Genomic DNA, 18,845 nt, shown 5'->3' on the forward strand with positions numbered 1-18,845 from the left:
GCGATAGTCGCCAGGCAGAGCTGCTGCTGCGTGTAACAAGCATCATGTGCTTGGATTATGGCGAGGGGTCGGAGGTCAGTGTGCCTTCCACCTTCCCCGATCGATCTTGCATCTTCTCCCCGGCTTTGTTTTGGCGAAGGCTTTTAAGGCAAGTCATGCTCGCTTACCGGGCGACGGGATTCATGGATCATCTCTATTCTGGGACGCCCAATGCTCCAAGTGTTGCGGCCGAGGCGTCTCGGAGAGCATGGGCGACCCGGGGGGCTGGAGGATTACGAGGGGGCTCCGTCGCGTAAGGGGGGAGAGAGATTTAGCTTACCCTTTTTTCTATTTTTCTTTCTGTCTCTCTTTCTGAATCAATATGATTTCAAATATTTTGTCGTTGCGGAGGAAGCTAGGTGGGGGCAACTTGGGGGTCGGATCTCCCTACCGCAGCCAAAATTTGCGACCGATAGAATACCTTCCCCTCATTTCCCCTTCTCACTTTCCCTCTCCCCCTTCCCTGTCCCCCATCCCCCCTTCCAGATTCCCCCACCCTCTCCTCCCCCGCCACTGCTGACCTCCCGAACTCGAGCAACATTTAAAAAGAGGCTCCCCGGATTCCTGCGGACTGTGAATCAAAGTGCACACCGTGGCGCTCGAGCAAGTTGATTGCCGTATCATTATCGACGTCGGAGAGGAGATCAGGCTGCATTATATTATTCGCGGATGGATTTCTCGGCCAATGCATCAGCAGCCGTTGCAACCGGTCAATCTTGCTGGTGTATCACTTAATGTGTTGCAACCAAGAACGAGGCTCTCTTAATCCAGGCGGGAAGTGGGGGGGAGGGAGGAGGCGAGGCGAGTGAGTGACTGTCCAGGCCATGGGAGGTGGGGATGTTGAGGATGATGGGGGCATCAGGGTGAGTTTTTGGGTGGTGAGGGGCAGGGCACAGATACGTCGTCAGGGTGCCCAGGGCAGGGCGGGAACACTTTATTGCCTGGGAACACTGGGAACAGCTGTTTGTTAGGAGGTGCCAGAGGTAGGAGGAAGAGAGGCTTTGTGTGCGGGGGATTGACCTCGTGTATGAGAGAGAGAGACAGAGACAGAGACAGAGAAAGAATGAGGGGAGGGGAAGAGAGAAGAGAAGAAAAGGAATAGGAAGGGACAGAGAGAGAGAGAATGCCTGACTTGAATGAAATCATCAAGCAGGATATGTCGCTATTACTGACCTCCCCCTCCCCCACCCCACCCCACCCTCACCCCCAATCCGTGTCGTTCGTGACTCGGTGTAAATGACGTGATTCTTCGTGAGCCTTTTGATTGCCTTTTTTCTCTCTCTGTCTCTTTCGCTTTTTACGTCTTCCTTTTTCTTCTTCTTTACCGGAGTTTCCCCTTTTATCCTATGGCTTGAAATGGTCATTCTCGATGTATTGGTTTAATCTTATCGTCTATGTAGAATAAAAAAAAACATTGATGGATAAATAAAGGAAATAAGAGACAGGGATGCGAGGTCGGAGGAATTCTAAAGATCTTGAGTGTTCGACCAAGTGAGTGAGAAGAGCGAGAGAGTGAGTGAGCGAGCGAGTGAGCGTGCCAGCTGAGGCGGGATGAGTCACACGTAAGGTAGGTAACGTGCCCGAACCCCTCCGTCCAATGGCGCCCCTCCGAGGCCTCCTTCCCTTCCTCCTCCTCCTCCTCCTCCTTTTTTATTCTTCTTCCTCCTCCTTTTTCTTATTCCTCCTACCCCTCCTCCTTTTTCTTATTCCTATTCCTCCTCCCTTTTTCTTATTCCTTTTCTCTTTTCTTCTTTATCCTCTTCCTGCCTTTTCTTCTTCTCCTTCCTCCCTCCCCTTTTCCCCCTCCCCTTTCCCCCTCCCCTTTCCCCCTCCCTTTCCTCCTCTCTATGCCCTCCAGTTAGCCCTTCCATTTACCTCTTGAATTCCCTACCCTTCCCTTCTCCTTTCTTGTCGTGTTTATCCTTTATCACCTCTTCTTTCCTCCCTTCCTTCCCCCCTTCTCCTTCCCTCCATGAATTCTACATTTCGTCTGTTTGTTAGGTCTTCCCGGCACTCTCTCGTTTCTTGGAAAGTTGATCATGTGTACAGTCTCTCTCTGCTTCTATATATCTATCTATTTATCTATTTGTCTAATTATATATTTATTTATTTATAGATTTATATATTTCTCTCGCTATCTATCGCGACGAAACAATAAAGCACGATATGCCGATGAAGAGACTGGTGACGTCATCCGAGAGATCTGGTATTGCTTTGACTACGCAATATGTATACAGTGAGGCATATTTCATCATACAATAGGTGCCTCGTGCCCCCCCCCCCCCGTCTTGTCCCTCCCCCTTCACCCCCTCCCCCTTTTCCTTTCCCCCACCCGATTCCCGTCCTCCTCCCTCTCCCCCTTTCCTTACGGCCGTGTACACACTCGCTCGTACCTGCTCATTGTACCTTGGTATGGGCGAGGGTATGTGGTATGGGATATGGAAGGTCCCTTGTGGCGAAGAAATGGGCGAGAGAGAGAGAGAGAAGGAAGGAAATAAGAAATAGATAAAGAAATAAAGAAAACGAAGATATCTGTAGAATTATATACGAAGATAGATAAAGAAAAATAAGACAAAGAACACAAGAATATAAAAAAAAAATTAAACGAGAGAACTGAGACCCAGAGAGAGAAAGAGCGTATCGATAGAGAGAGAGAGACTGACAGCCAGACAGCCGAACACGGAAGAGACGAAGTACAGTCGCGACCTCCATCGTCACCGCGGCAGACAGGAGAGGGAGAGAGGGCGGGGCGCCTCTCTCGATTTATTATTGCTACTTATATTTATCCGGGGTTTCCTTCTCAGCTTTCTCACACGGGAGGAGGGGGGGTGAGGGGGGTGAGGAGGGAAAGCTGGGAAAAGAGAGAGAGAGACAGAGAAGAGAGAAAGAGTTCGCAGAGTGGAGATCGATATTTATGCGTGTGAAGGGATGGGATGCCGTCGCTTGCTTTGTGCGTTTCGTCCGTGAGTGTACTGCGAGGCTGGAGTCACGCTGCCAAGAGATTGTTTTCTTTCCCTTTTTAAATTTCATTCTGGAAGAAGCCGTAGTGTATTCACGTTTTGTTTTTCATCAGATGAAATTGTACTTTTCTTTTGCTTTTGTTCTTTCTCTTCTGCATCGACTATTTATCGTTCTCTATCTCTCCTTCCCTCCCTCCCTCCCTCACTTCCTCACTTCTTCCCTCTCTCTCTCTCTCTCTTTATTTCCCTCTCTCTCGCTCTCCCTTGCCCCCCCCCCCATCCACCTCCCGCTTTGGCGATGTATAGAAAATGGACCGTCTGGCAACTCCCGGAGCACCGTAGGGCGTCTGGAAGATGGTTGCCAAAATTTGATTTTTTCCATTACGCAAGGAAAGATTTCAAAACTTCGTTGCTTTATTGTGTATCGTTATTGTTGTTATTTTCAGAACGGAGATGGTCATTTGCGCTTTCGTTTTATTTTTAGTTTTTGTTGCCTCGCTCTTGGAATTATATCTCACGGGCGCGCGCGGATCGAGGTAAAAGGTTTATTGAGTCTTCAAAGTAATGCTGATGGAGGAGAGAGAGGGGGGGTGGGGGGAAAGGGGAGGGGGTCACGTCAACTGTTGCCATCGAGTAGGTCGTGGCCTTGGCGGGCTTGATGTCCGACTCACGACTGACTGCTCAGGTATGCTATATGGAGGTATGTTTTGCTATTCGACAGAACGCTGCGCTGAGGGAAGCGACGCTAGAAATCTTGCGTTGGGTTTGGTCAGTGGGGAGGATAACTCACACGCCGGATAACTGGTGCGCACGGACAGCGCCCTCTAAATACACTGACACATACGGGTAGGAACAACATCACGCACAGCCACAACCATACAGAAATACACATTAACAATAAATCCGTACACGCACGCACACTCACCACCCACACACACACACACACACACACACACACACACACACACACACACACACACACACACACACACACACACACACACACACACACACACACACACACACACTTGCACAAGGATCCGAGAGCCACCGAACACAACCCACGTGGATATGACAAAACACGGCGACACAGAGGGCTAAGGACGGGGCAGGTTTAACAGAGAAGAGGGACAAGAAGCCAAGGATATGCGGAGAAAAGGGAAGCGTGGGCGGGTAGGGTAGGGGTTAGATGGGGGGGTGGGGGTGAGGTAGAGAAGGGAGGAGCGATGGGATAGGGTAGGGAAGAGGAGGAGGGGAAGGGAAAGGATGATGGATCTCGGTAGAGGGGACAGGAAGGGGGAAAGGAGGCGGGGAGGAGAAGGAGGGAGAGGAGGAGGAGGAGGAGGAGGAGGAGTTGTAATGATGTATCAGGTATTGGGGATTTCGTTCTGAGTGTCGCAAGCAGGATGTGTGAAGGACTCGTGTGTTGGGTTGTTAGTCGCTTTTTTCTGCTGTTTTGAGAAATTGTGGCGGATGGCTGGGTTCACATTCGAAGGATGTTTCGTATGCAAGATGCATGGAATTGATAGAAAACGGGAGACACAGACAGACAGGCGGATAGTCAGATAGATATAGAATACTATGAAGAAATGAACAAAGAGGGAGGGAAGGAGGAAAGAGGCAAGAAAGAGAGGTCAGACGGCGAGACGGCAAGAAGTGACGGAGGGGGATGGGGAGCGGGTATGGGGGGGGAGGGGCAGAAGGTAAAAATTACCATGAAAAAAGCAAGCGTGAGTTGGTGTTTAGTGGGGCAGTTCCTCTCATGTGTTAAAGGGGAAGGGAGAGGGGAGGAAGGGGGCGTGGCCTAGCAGTGGTAGTGGTAGGGGGAAATAGGGGCGTGGTGATGAGTCCTAGACCACGAGGTTACTAAGTCCTACGAGACTAATAAAAAAGTGTTTATTGCCGGGGATTTGCGAAGATCGTCGAGAGGGAAGCAGAGAGGTCTGATGTCCTTTCTCTGTGCTAATGAACGTCGATAGGGGTTGAGGGGGGTTCTTGGCGATCCAGTAAGCATGGAAATCGAAGCGGATAGATATATGAACATAGATGACAAAACACTCTATCGCGTTCAATATAATGGCAGGGAAACACGCTATGCAACCTAAATCAACCTATTTTGCGTAAGGTGTTTTTTTCTATCTCGATTCTCTCGGATTTCGTGAGTCCAGATTGCCTTAATTAACACGGTTCGCCGCACAAACAACTGCCGACTGGAAAGCGCAATCCCTCCGTCCCTCCCCCGCCATTTCTGAAGAGCTTCGCGGTGCATCTTGAGAGGCGGGGGGGGGGGGCAGCTAGCATTTCTTAAGCCTTACTCTTCTCGTGGCTTAACCCGGCTTAAGACTGCGGTGTTATCAGCTCCGTCTTGGAAGGTGATGGACGTTTCCTTGCGCGGCGGTGTTAGGTTCTCCGAGACGGTCCTGGAGGCGGGCGGTGAGTGGAAAGACTTGGCTGATGGCAAGTCTGCGAGAAAAGATGTTCGTTGTTCTTATCTCTCGCTCTAAATGTCGTGATTTCTCCCTCTCTCCTCTCTCACTATCTCTCTTTCTCTTTGTCTTTCTCTCTCTTTCTTATTTCATTTCCTTCTCGTTTCTACTTCCCCTTTTGCCCCTTCTCTCTTTATATGTCTGCCCTCCCCCTATTGCTCCCCCCATCCGCTCCTTTTCTAATCCCCTCTTTATCAATTGTATCGGTTTTATATTCTCATTTGTCCCAGCGACAAGCAAACCACCCCTGAGCGTCCCATATAAGACGAGAGATTACCCCCCTCTCCTCTCCCTCACCCTCACCCTCCCATCCTTCCCCCCCTCGCCCCCCCCCTCCCATTACATATCAAGGTGTAACGAGCAACGTAATCCGCATCTGCAGCCCCGTTTCGCCCGTGTTTAAGAAGGAAGTGAACAGAGGGAACAGGTGACATCCGGAACAATTCGGTCCCCGCGGTTGGACGGGCGAAAGGGAAGAGGCAGAGGCGGAGAAAGATTGGGAGGAGTGGGTGTAAGGGGGGGGGGGAGGTCTAGGATTAGAGTAGACGTGGAATGAGGGCGATGAGGAGGATGAGTAGTGTGAGGGGTGTTTGTGTGCTTCCGTTCGTCAAGTAAACAAGTGTGAACTCGAACATATGCTCTGTGAAAATCAATCTTTATGTATAGACAGATAGATACGTATCGTATATCATATAGTCTACATATAGTGCGTGTCGCTTTGTAGGTGTTGATATATCGAACATGTGCTCGAATACGCGTCGGGAAAGAATAAAATGCCCTGTTGTTTTCGCTTTGAATGTGTAAGGGGGTGGAGGAGAGGAGGCGATAAATCTCTCTTGAGAAGGAAGACCTAAACGAGAAAACAGCATGCGCAGGGATTATTGGAACAAGAAGGGAAGAGAGAGAGAGAGAGAGAGAGAGAGAGAGAGAGAGAGAGAGAGAGAGAGAGAGAGAAGGAGAGGAGAAAGCGTTATCAGTGCCTTTGAGACGAACTAGACAGACAGCGTGACAGACCAAAAGACAGGGCGTGTGAGAGACCGAGAGGCTGGAGGCTGAGGACAGGGAGATGGCGCCGGTAGGGGGTAGGGGAAAGTTGTAAGTGTCAAGGCTTGGCGGAGTAGCCGGCTGGGAGGAGGGAGTGGGGGAGAGCGGGGGGAGTCAGGTCGAGGGAGGCCACCGCGTCTTGTGTTCTCCCTCTGATGCAACACCACCGATCAAACAACTAGTTTTGCAACCACCATCACCGCTGCACTGGCAAGCTCACGAGCATCAACACGGCATTGCAGCCTTCAGCGCCTGACCACAATTGCTGAGTTCAGACCAGACAGGACCACGGTGGACGCAGGATGCCGCCACATCCAAGCAAAGAGAGTCATGTTGAGAACGTATGATTACCCGACCCTGAGACAACGTGGTAGATGGGCAAGTAGAACAGAGCGAATCGGCAAATACATACGCGAGAGAATACACGTTGGAATAGATTCTTACGAGGCACATTATCAATCTCAATTTCCGTTTACCTTCCCCTTATATCGCACCCGTCATAGTTATCGGGAGTGTGCCTGGGATCGCTATCAGACAGCGTTGAAATCACCCGTTGGAGAGTCCCTTCCTTACTCCCCTCCCCGCTCCCTGTGTTAGGCCGTGCGTGAACTCCCAAGCAGGCCAGACTATTTGCTTGAAAGATCTCGCATTCACAGATTTAAGTGTTGTTAGAAAAAAAGAAAGATTGTGTTTCTGTCTGTGTGTGCGTGTGTAACTGCCTCTCTGCCCCGTGTGCGTGTCTGCTTTTACGGCCAACTTGAATAACCAGCGGAATGTTTGCCTCGGAAAAGGAAATGCATAAAAACAAGTAGATTTACTGTGTGTGTGCGGGGCAGCGGACGGCGTGTGTGTGGGTTGCGTGGGCCAAGATGCTGCCTTATTTGAGGGTTGAGGCGTGCTGGGAACGCCATTCAAAAGTCCGGCACCCACAGGCCCTTAGGAACAGCGCGCCCAGGGTAGGGTTGGGGGTGGCGGGCGGCGGGCGAGGTGGCGAGGGGGTGGAGTGTTGGGGTTCAGAGAGGGAGGGAGCCGGGAGGGGGATGCCTCTCCTCTCACCCCTTTCCCTCCTCTTCCTCTCCCTCCCTCTCCCTCCCTCTCCCTCCCTCTCCCTACCACCACCCCACCACCGTTTGTCGATGCTGGAGCTGATACTCGTGTTGGTCTTGTTTTGGAGCCGGGCTGAGTCCCATGCTGGTCTCGTGTGTGTGTTGGGTTTCAACTGCTGATGCCTCTTGGTGCGGGAACACGGCGTACGCATTTTGTACTTCATTTTCAATGGACTCTTTTTCGCCGGTGGAGAAGAGCTGGGGCGGGGCAGCAGGAGTGGGGTGAGGGGTGGGTGGCACGGCGCTGTCAGGGCGTTGGTGCCCCGAGTGGCGTTGCTATTTTGGGGGGTTCGTGGAGCCGCCACCCCGGAAGCTACGCTGTGAGGACCTTGCTCGCAAAGCGGCCGGGCGGCGGCAGCGGCGTTGTGGCGGCGGTGCGTCTATTTGGTCTCTCGGCATTTGCGTCATTTGCATACTTCGCATGGTCTCACCCTTCCTGGTGGCGGGGGCGTGGGAGGGGCGCTCTGGAGGGCCAGAGCCAACAACCACTATAATGTCCCTTCGGTGACCCATCCCTAGTTGCTCCCGGGCCTCAATGTCCGCTCTTCTGACAGGCTCCCAAGTGTCCACGTTGACTCTGCGTTGCTGACGACGGCGCTGGATGTCACGAAGACCTCATTACCGCCTCCGCCATTATGCAAAATAAGTTTAATAAGCTCTTGCACGGAGGCCCGAGACCCGAGGCTTCGCTGCACCGGGGAGGTTTTACGACGGCAGACTCCGTCGTTCGGGCTTTTGCTGGAAAATGATTGCTGTGTACACGACGGCGAGGAAAGTTCGCTCAAGCCTGTAATGGCTTGCATAGCGTTGCATAAATTAAGACGGGCGATGAGGAGACTTTCTTGCATAGCTTTGAATAGAGAATAAGCGAGAGTGTTCCTCCTCCAATCCATCTCACCTTTACTCTTCCCATTCTTCCTCTCCCATCTCTCTTCACCTTCCCCTTTACTATTGCTCATACTTCTGTCATTTACCCTTCCCCTTTACTCTATTTCCTACCCACTTATATATCTTCCTCCTACTCCCCCTCGTCCCCCTCCTCCCCAAAGTCAAAAAGGTCTTGAACCGCCTGAAGTAATCTAGCCCAGTCTCCTTCAGCGGGAAGTGTAGAAGGGAGTACGCCCTTGGAGGACATCAGTTCCCTATTAAAAGTGGGTATGAAAAAAAGGGGGGGGGAGTAGGAGACCGAAGATAGAACATGTAAATATAAAAAATGGCGTAACGAATGCATCAATAACCTTTTCAGACGACCCGTCTGTCCGCAAGCACACAACCACACCTCCTTTGTCCTCCTCCCCCTTTCCCATTGCTTCTTTCCCCATTCCCCTGCTTGCCTTCGATCTCTTTCATCACTAGTCTTTGCTCTTATCCCCCTTCGCCCCTTCCTCTTCGCCCTTCCACTAACTTAGTACAGTTATTATTAAGGTCATCACTCGTAATTGTTATCGGAGGCGGCGAGCTGGTGAGGAGAGTCAGGACGGACAGAGGTAGAGAGAAAGGAAAAGGGAAGAGGAGAAGAGAGAGAGATATTAGAGGATTAGAGGATAACGTGACAGGAAGATACATCCAGAGAGCAGAGAGTAAACAGAAGTAGAAGAGACGAGTAGAAGCATTTCATGTTCGTTCCGTAGCGAGCGGCTGTCGGAGACCGGGTTCTTAATTTCGTCTGGTGCATTTTTTCTCCCGTTTGCCTTTTATAGGATGGTGGCCTTGCAATCTTTATGCAGTATTGCAGTTGATGTTTTTCTCTTTTTTTCTATTTTTTTATTGGCGTCTCCAGAGAACGTCAGGGTTAAGTTCGTCGGGCTGGATGAATGTAATATACGTGTCGAGCGAGGACCAGAGATGAGGTATTTGGGCGAAGCCGCGGCGATTAGGGAATGCGTTCGTCGTGGCTTATACAGAAGTGGAGGGACTGCCCGCGGTCATGTTATGGATAACCCACATGTTATGCTTACATAGATACGTTGGTGTTTTGGATGCTTCTCTCTTTTGCCCTCCGTGCTTAGAGACGAGGGGAGTAGGGCTCGAGATGTTCTTTGTGATGGTAAGATGGGGCTGCTTGATTGGGATGGATATAGAGTGTTCTCTCTCTCTCTCTCTCTCTCTCTCTCTCTCTCTCTCTCTCTCTCTCTCTCTCTCTCTCTCTCTCTCTCTCTCTCTCTCTCTCTCTCTCTCTCTCTCTCTCTCTCTCTCTCTCTCTCTCTCACTCTCTCTCTCTCTCTCTCATTTACTCACTCTCTCTCTCTCTCTCTCTCTCTCTCTCTCTCTCTCTCTCTCTCTCTCTCTTCACCTCACCTTCTTTACCCTCCCCATCGTAAGCAAAGAGGGAGAGAAAGCGAGAGAGAGAAAGAGGAGGAAAGAAAGAGAGAGAGACAGAAACAGCTTCTCTCGTGTGTTTACCTGGAAGATGACGGGACTTCCGGCCGGCGCTGCGTTGAGGCTCCGGGGAGATGCCAGAGTCTGGACCAGTTACCGCAGCGGGTGTCATGGCCGGGGGGGGGGGGGGGGGATAGATAGGGGGATGGCTAAGGGGAGACGGCATAGACTGGGGGGGGGGGGGGATACTCATCAAGCATTGCTAACTTATACAGCAAGTCTGACCGGATTGTTAGTTCATATATATATATATATATATATATATATATATATATATATATATATATATATATATATATATATACACACACATATGAATATATATGTGTGTGTGTGTTTGTGTGTGTGTGTGTGTGTGTGTGTATGTATGTGTGTTACATAAATACAGTGGTTATGCTTTTATGTTTGTATGTAACATTGGCCGAACGGCCAAGGGGTATATGCCCCTCCGTCACGCCAAGCATTTCCTCGCGGGCGCTGCATCGGGCGTGGGAACGGGCGTCGATCGGCCTCGTCGCCACCGCCGCCCCGCCGCCCCGACGCCAGCTGGAGCGAGCGGAGGCGCGCGGGAGCTGGTGACAGTCTCCGCCGCTCCGTCGTTTCGTAGGACTAGCATTCCGCGCGGTGCTTGCGTCATGTGCTTGTGCGGTTCGTCCCTCGGAATGTGCGTGCTGAGGGAGAGGGAGAGGGGGGGGGGTTAAGTACGCAATGGAAGGCAACTGTTTTCTTGTTCGTTTTCTTTACTGGCTGTCTTGTTTTTTTCTTCTCGTCACCGTTTGTCTCATGTCTTTCTTAACCTCTATTTTGCCCTTTCCATATTCTTTTCTATTGCGTTCATTCCGAACTACTAATGTCCATTACCACCTATCGTCTATCATCCCGACTATCACTTCTAAACATAATCTCTCCTCCTTCCTTCTCTCTCTTATTCTTGTTCAGTTTTTTATTATCGTTATTCACTTATTATTCTCCCCCTCCTTCTCTCTCTCTCATTCGCCAGTTTCTCTCTTCCCGATTCCGAGCGCGCGAATGCCTCGATAATCACCGGCCTGTCACCGGCGATTAATTACGGCCGCGTCGTCATCATCATCTCCCGCGGCAATTACAGCCTCCCTGACGCGCGCATCATTACTGCTACTTCGCCTCCGTCATGTTCCTGTCAGAAAACAATCCGAATTACCGGGCTGTCGCGAAGGCCGTTTGTGCGACGTAACTGTTTCGGTCTTCTCGCCTCTTCTTCTTCCTGCTTCGTTCGTTTCGATCTCTTGTTTCGTAGGCTCGGTGTTTCTTTCCCCTTGTCGTTTGCTTGCGGTTTCCCTCTCTCTTCCCTCTCCTTCCCTCCTTCTCTCCTCTCCTTCTCTCCTTCCTTCTCTCCTTCTTTCTCTCCTTCTCTCCTTCCCCTCTTATACTCTCTTCCCTCCCTCCCTCCACTCCCATCTCCTTGCAAATTTTATACCAAGAACAGAGAGAGAAAAAAAGGAAAAAAGATAAGACGTCCGAGGCCCCTGTGGCGTTCCCAGTGGGTGTTCCAGGGGGTAATTACTCCCCTGCATCCCTTGCATCCCCTCCCCTGCCCCCCTCCCCCCTCAATGTCGGACAGGTGAACAATGGGTCGGTCCGGCGGTGGCGCCCGCGGCTCGCCTAGAAATGTCCGACAGATGCTCCTTGGGATCTCCTACTCCTCCTCTAACTCCTCCTCCTCCTCCTCTTCCCTCCCTCCTCCCCCTTCCCCCCAAGTCCTCCTCGTTGCCCCCCTCCTCCACCTCCTCCTCCTCCACCTCCTCCTCCTTCTTCTCCTTCCTCCTTCCCCCCTTCCTCCTCCCCGGGTCCTCCTCCTACCCTCGCTGCTCCTTGTTCCCGAGGGAGATGGTGGCCAGGGATGGAGTGCATTTTAGGGCTGGTTTTCCTTCTGTATTTTTATGTTTTGTTTTTTCTTGGTGTTCTTGTCTTGGGTGTGGATGTATATTTTTTATGTTCTCTCACTCTCTCCTTCCTCCTCCTCCTCCTCCTCCTCCTCCTCCTCCTCCTCCTCCTCCTCTCCTTCCCTCTCTCCTTGCTCCTTCCCCTTCACTCCCCTTCCCTCTGTCCTCTGTCAATCATATCTCTCCTGGAATTATCGCATCTGCCATGACTCCGACCCAACCCAAACAAGAATTAAAAGAGAAAAGGAAGAAAAGATGAAGGAAACGAAGACAAGGTAAAAAAGAGAGAGAGAGAGAGAGAGAGAGAGAGAGAGAGAGAGAGAGAGAGAGAGAGAGAGAGAGAGAGAGATAAAAAAGGAGCAATGCCCGAAGGAGTTGTTCATTCATGGCCGGGTTACTCAATCATTCGTTCACATATGCGAGGCACGTAGGGGAGTGAATCCGCCGCGAGGGAAGAGCTTACTCACACTTAAAGAGGTTTCGAGTCGCGACTTCTCGACTTTCCGAAGGTTTTGTTTGTGGGAGGAACTTGTCTTCTTCTTTTTTAGATCTTTTCTCGTATTTCTTGGGAGATTTGTTACCTTGTGTGGCCTCTTTAAGATGTTGTGGGTTAGGGAGGGGGGTATGGGATATGGGACATGGAGGTGGGGGGGGGCTTCGATTGGCTGGCCTTGAGCTTCTGTCACGTCGTGTGTGTAAGATTTGAGGAGGCCTACCTGAAGCTGGCCTTCGCTTCTTCATTTGGAAACCCTTGATTTACTTCCTTTTCTTTCTTACCCCTCTCTCTCTCTCTCTCTCTCTCTCTCTCTCTCTCTCTCTCTCTCTCTCTCTCTCTCTCTCTCTCTCTCTCTCAAATATCTCATTCCCTCATTTTATTTCGTTCTGTCTCTTTTCCTGTTGTATTTCGGGTATTTTTCTCTTTCGCTCAATTTATCTCTAAATGTCGATTCCTTGTCCTTTTCTCTGTCTCTTTTACCGTGTCATTCCAAGTCGCTCCCCCTTTCCTTCTTTTCCCCGAGAGATGCTGTCGGGCTCGCCGATCGTAACGATAGCGACACTCGCCGTTGACGTCACCTTCGGCTATACGTGTCACGCCAACACGCAAATCGGCCGCGACTTTCGACCATGAGGGACGCGCCTCCCGCTGGCAGGTTTGCGGACGGCATTAGCTTGGCCCCGCCGCCGCCGCCGCCGCCGCCATTCCAGCCAGCTTTTAGGCCCGACACAAAAAATGTTTTAATAACCTTGCCTGAACGTGCCAAGTCATAGCCATTAATCGAGATGGAGGCGCGATAGGCGGGGGTTTGGATTTTGATCACGGACTGGGCGGGGAGGGAAAGATGATGATGGCGATGGTGGTGGGGAGGTTTAGTAAGAGGATAATGGCGTTGGGGAAGAGGGGAGGAGGGGATGGGTGGGGCACGAGATGGGTTGGGGGGAGGGAGGGAGGTGGGAGGAGGAGAGGGAGAGCGGCGCGTCACGTAGCACGACGGAGTCGAGAGGGACCTGCGCTCGCTACCGCGGCGAGAGTCAGGTTCGTCACCCGATGCTTCGCGACGTCGCCCGCCCGCCCGGTCAGGCTACGGCGCACGAACACACACACGCAAATACACGCACTCGAACACAACAGCAAAGCGAAAGATCAAAGCGAGGTTCCTCAGCAAGGTTCTGGGCTGTGTTGCCCCACGCCAGAACCTCGTGCCATGTGTCTAACCCCCCTTTCCCCCCTTTTCCGCGGTGCCACAAACAGATGCCAAACAAGATGGTGACGTCGCCTCCGGTCCGCAGACGAGGGCGGAGCGAGAGGGCGAGCGCGCGCGCCTGGAGAGCAGGGCATGGGCGTGTGGCGGCGCGAGTGTGAGTCAGCATGAAGGCGGACGCTGCCCTGGGCACCTGATGACCACCCCAGCCTCAGGAACCCCCCAAGATGCACGATGAGTCTGGGGGTTCGCTCAGATAGCTGTGACATGGCTGCGCTCAGAAACTCGTACCAGAAAAAACTCCTCCTAGTGCCATATATAAAGAGAGTATATAGAGATATATAGATAATATATATATAGAGAGAGAGAAAGAAAAAAAGAGATAGAAAAGAGTATATATATATATATTTATATAGAAGTCTTAAGTGAGAAGGGCGGCGGCGAGGGTAATGGCGCGAGTGCTCGAGAGATCGTACCTCCTGCTGGCTGTGTGCGCCGCATTCGCCCTCGCACTCGACGACAAGGCCACCGACTTCGGCAAGGGCAAAAGTAAGTACCACCTGAACACGCCCGCACGCCCGTCCGCCCGCCCGCCCCTCAAGGCTCCCACTCGCTCGGTCCTTCGGGCGTGTGCGGCTGGGGAGCGGGCGGGGGCGGGGGGGCGTAGGGGGGAGAGTGAGGGTCGTGGGTGTGGTGCACTTACACGCACTCACTCACTCACTCACCCACTCTCTCATTCAGGCTTTACTCATTGCATGTTGTTTTATGTGTTCAGGATGTACCCACATAGGTAAGCACGGCTTTGCTGTCAGAGGTAAGTTCATAGAATGTTTGTTTTTTCCTCTCCTTGGCATTAAAGTTTAAGGTGTTTATCGCGATGTCTAAGTAGGATTACAGTAAGACTCGAGTGCGAGGTATTCTCCTGACTTCGGCGGCCTTTCTTCTCGTAGATCCTTTTAGCGACTGACGTGCCCTTCGGATGTTTACGCTCGAGGAGAGGAGGAGTTGCAACGCTAAGTAATGATTAAGGTTAATTAAAACACGGGGAGAGGATATTGTTTAGATAAAAAAGGAGAAAAAAGGGACCTAATCAGATAATTCCGGGTAGCCATCCTGCCACCCCCCCCCCCACTCCCCTTTTTATCGGCCTTTGCTCATCGGCAACTAATTGAATAAGCAACTCTTATCTTGACGTTGTAGAGTATTGAGTATCAGCCAGGGTAAATAAAGCCTTGTAACCCGACACGGGATTGAGAGCCACCCCCTCCCCTCCCCACACCCCCCGAGGCCTCCGCGCAACCCCATTGGTCGGGTTGGATCGCGTCTTCTATTTAACGCCTCATCTGATTGGCAGGTTGATGCGTGTCGCCTGGGTGAGAGGGAGAAAGGGAGGGATAAGGAAGGGGGGGGAGAGGGAGAGAGAAAGAGGAGAGGATGAGAGGAAGAGGTTTAGGAGAGAGGGAGAGGAGAGGGAGGGGGAAGGGGAGAGATAGAAATAGAAGGAGAAGGGGGAAACGGCCATTAGTACTCAAGGAGAACCTCGCCATCCGGACCTCAGAATAGGACGCCACTTTGCGGTTTGAGATCGGTGTAGTCCAGAAGAGATGATTTAATGGACATTCCACCTACAGTCTATTCCTTCAAAAGCCTTTTTTTTCGTGTGGAATCGCTCTTTGGTCTCCCGTTCGGTCAGCTGTTGTCACCGCATCCGTTTCCCTTCATTCGTGGATACCTTTTGTGCGAGTCGGGTTTGGCAGAGATGCTTTTACGAACTGTTATGTTTCCAGATAGTTGAAAGTGGATTTTTTTCCTTTTTTGGTACGACTTTCGGTCAGGAAAATACCTTGCGAGTAGGCTGTACGTTTCCCAAAAGCCCGAAAGGGTGATTAGATCCGCGGATTATTATTTCGAAAATGATGGCTCTCTTAGGAATGCCTCTTTGATTTATAGTTTTTTTTTCACTTTTAATGATACAGATAAAGGTAGTAGACGCACCAGTCATCTGTGACATAAATTGCTAGGGCAGTGTTGATGGTATATGGTTAGCTCAGTGCAATTGATCACTCTTGGCAGGATTAGCAATTTCTGGTCTATTTTCATATTTTTGCCACTCTATCCACGGGGCCTTCAATTACCAGTCATAGAAGTGCTCATTCATCTGGGGACCCCTAGTCATACGAGAGTAGTGTGACCGTAGCTTCACTAATGTTTACCCGCTGTCAGGCTGGTTCGATAAATTTAAATGTCTCTCGACAGTATCAGTGTCATTAAATTCTGTCTCTTTCTTCCTTCTTCCTCCCTTCTTTATCCCTTCTTTATCCCTTCTTTATCCCTTCTTTATCCCTAGCATCGAAGAAACTAAGCAATGTGTCCTTTTTCTTCCCCCAGTCTGCATCGGCACGACGGGGCGCATGTCCGTCCCGTCGAATCGAGAGCACCACTACCGGAACCTGCGCGACCGCTACATCAACTGCACCTACGTCGACGGCAACCTCGAACTCACGTGGCTGCAGGATGAGAACCTCGACTTGTCCTTCTTGCAGTATATTAGAGAGGTAAGACTTGTGGTATTATTGTTATTGTTTTTTTTTTATGGGGCGGGAGGGGGGTTGCGGAATGAAAGGGTGTTTTCAGTAGAGATAGGTGGATAGATAGACTCTGTACATTGTTATAACTATTAATTTTAATCGTTAATTTTGTTAATGTATCATCATCTTTTACTGATTACACCATCAATGGTAATAAGGATACCAAAGCTAGATGTTGGGCATTAAACTTTCTCAAAATAATTTTGAAAAGGTAAGACTAGCGTCCTTTGTTCCTCCACCGCCGGCCCGACCCCTAATAGCAGCCGACTGGACAGAGGCCAGCAAGTTCTTTAAGGGAGCTAGGGGGCGTAATTGTAAAGGGAAACGTGTAATTTGTCGCTGAGGTTTGTCTCGCGGGCCCGGAGGTCGCTGTCGCCATGACGTCTCGATTCTAGGCCTGTGTCATGCCTTTTGTTTCTCCTATACGTTTTTTTTTTTTCTCAAGAGCTGATTTTTTTTCTTTGGGTTTGGAATTCTTATTATTCTAGGTTTAGCGTTGTTTTCAAATTTGAGATACATGACGAGCGGTTTCGGTAGAAGAAAACTTGTAAAGAGTTTCCAGGGCTTAAATCTGTATTTTTACATGTTCTTTATTAGATTGGGTGTTATTGAGTCGTCATTGTTATTCAATGTGTATTTACATCTACTCTTTCACTCAATCATATATTTACTTTTAAATTTATTTACACATATCTTTATTATTGACGTTATTACTCCCCACTTCCCTATCTATTCGATTAATTTATCCCCCGTTGCCATCCGTGTATCACTCTACATATTCATTCGTTTCCCCCCGCACTTACTTAATCCCCTTCTCTCCCCCCCCCCCCTCGCACAGGTGACGGGCTACGTGCTGATCTCGCACGTGGACGTGAAGAAGATCGTGCTGCCGTCGCTGCAGATCGTCCGCGGCCAGATGCTCTTCAAGCTCTCCGTCCACGACCAGAGTTTCGCGCTCCTGGTCACCCTCTCCAAGATGCACACGCTGGAGATGCCGGCGCTCAGAGGTGAGGCAGCTGGATTTTTGTTGTTTTTTTATGTTTGCTTGTTTGTTTTGTCTTTTTCAAAGGTGTTTAGTTCTCGCTCTTTTTTTATAGGGTTTATGATTTCCTGATTATTCTTTTTTTTTCGTTGACATGGTATATACTTAGTATCATCGTCACTGGGTTACCTCATGGTCTCCCCTTCCTTCGAGTATAAGAGAGAGAGAGAGAGAGAGAGAGAGAGAGAGAGAGAGAGAGAGAGAGAGAGAGAGAGAGAGAGAGGAGGGGGCGAGACGATCCATCACTAGGCGCAGGCCTCACGTGGAGCAGCCAAACTTTAGGAATTACAATATACATCTAATAAGGTCGACGCCCTTCCCTCACTCCCTCATCTTCTCGCCTCCATCATTCACTTGCTTCTCCCTCCTCGCTTCCCCTCTTTCTCCTTCCCTCTCTTCCTCGCTTCATTTCGTTCTCCTTCCCTCCCTCCTTTTCCCGTTTCCTTTCTCTCTCTCCCTCGCCTCTCGCTCAGTCTTTCGTATTCCTCCTTTGGCTTAGTCACTCGGCCTTGCCTTGTATGCCTTTTACGTTGGTCTCTGGACGAAGGGGCGGGAGTGCAGCTGTCGGGGCCGATGGGAGGAGGAGGAGAAGGAAGAAGAGGATGACGACGAAGATGAGGAGGAGGAGGAGGAGGACGACGAAGAGGAGGAGGAGGAGGAGGAGGAGGACGACGAAGAGGAGGAAGAAGAAGAAGAAGAAGAAGAAGAAGAAGAAGAAGAAGAAGAAGAAGAAGAAGAAGAAGAAGAAGAAGAAGAAGAAGAAGAAGAAGAAGAAGAAGAAGAAGAAGAAGAAGAGGAAGAAGAAGAAGAAGAAGAGGAAGAAGAGGAAGAAGAAGAAGAAGAGGAGGAGGAGGAAGAGGATGACGAAGAAGAAGAAGAGGAGGAGGAGGAAGAGGATGACGAAGAAGAAGAAGAGGAGGAGGAAGAGGATGACGAAGAAGAAGAAGAGGAGGAGGAAGAGGATGACGACGACGAAGAGGAGGAGGAAGAAGAAGAGGATGACGACGACGAAGAGGAGGAGGAGGAAGAAGAAGAAGAGGATGACGACGACGAAGAGGAGGAAGACAGACAGAAGAGGAGGAGAGAGTCATTAGGAGACAGACAGACAGCAGAGAGGAGGAGAAGAAGAAGAAGGCTGTGAAGAGGGCTGTGACCCTTGTAGTTCCATTATGTATGACATAAAGACTAAGTAATGTAGTGCGGGCGCAGCATGGCGGAGAGGGCCTGTGACCGCCGAGCCAGAGACTGTTTACGCACGCGACACAAACTCTGCGATTCGGACGTGACGCAAACCGACAACTTCGCACCGCTCCTCAGGGCCGTGGCCACGCAGGCCTTGCTTGTCTGCTTGCATGAGTGTTGTATGCCTGTTGTTAGAGACTGCAGACTAGTTAGTGTGTGTGTGTAAAAGAGAGAGAGAGAGAGAGAGAGAGAGAGAGAGAGAGAGAGAGAGAGAGAGAGAGAGAGAGAGAGAGAGAGAGAACTGTATCAGGAGGGGGACGTTCTTTCTTTGTCTTTCCCTTTTTGGTTCTTCACTCTTCTTTTCTCTTCTCTTCATTCCCTATTCCCTTCCTCCTCC

At 50.6% G+C, this 18,845-nt stretch overlaps 1 protein-coding gene across 4 annotated transcripts in view; it reads left to right on the forward strand.

Moving 5' to 3' along the window:
- Positions 1-18,845, forward strand: part of Egfr (epidermal growth factor receptor) — a 354,253-nt gene that overhangs the window by 324,249 nt on the left and 11,159 nt on the right. For 2 of the 4 annotated variants that reach the window (XM_086548635.1, XM_043034079.2), the window contains exons 2-4: positions 13,687-14,185; positions 16,025-16,191; positions 17,063-17,231. In XM_086548635.1, coding sequence (XP_086404761.1) covers positions 14,086-14,185; positions 16,025-16,191; positions 17,063-17,231 — 436 coding nt within the window. In that variant the 5' untranslated portion in view covers positions 13,687-14,085. The remainder of the gene's footprint in view (positions 1-13,686; positions 14,186-16,024; positions 16,192-17,062; positions 17,232-18,845) is intronic. The other 2 variants (XM_043034063.2, XM_043034071.2) reach the window with 1 other exon arrangement.

The sequence above is a fragment of the Penaeus japonicus genome, unplaced genomic scaffold (genome assembly GCF_977035675.1).
Source record: "Penaeus japonicus unplaced genomic scaffold, GWHDUDI00000001_assembly GWHDUDI00000021, whole genome shotgun sequence".
Classification (NCBI taxonomy): Eukaryota; Metazoa; Arthropoda; class Malacostraca; order Decapoda; family Penaeidae; genus Penaeus; species Penaeus japonicus.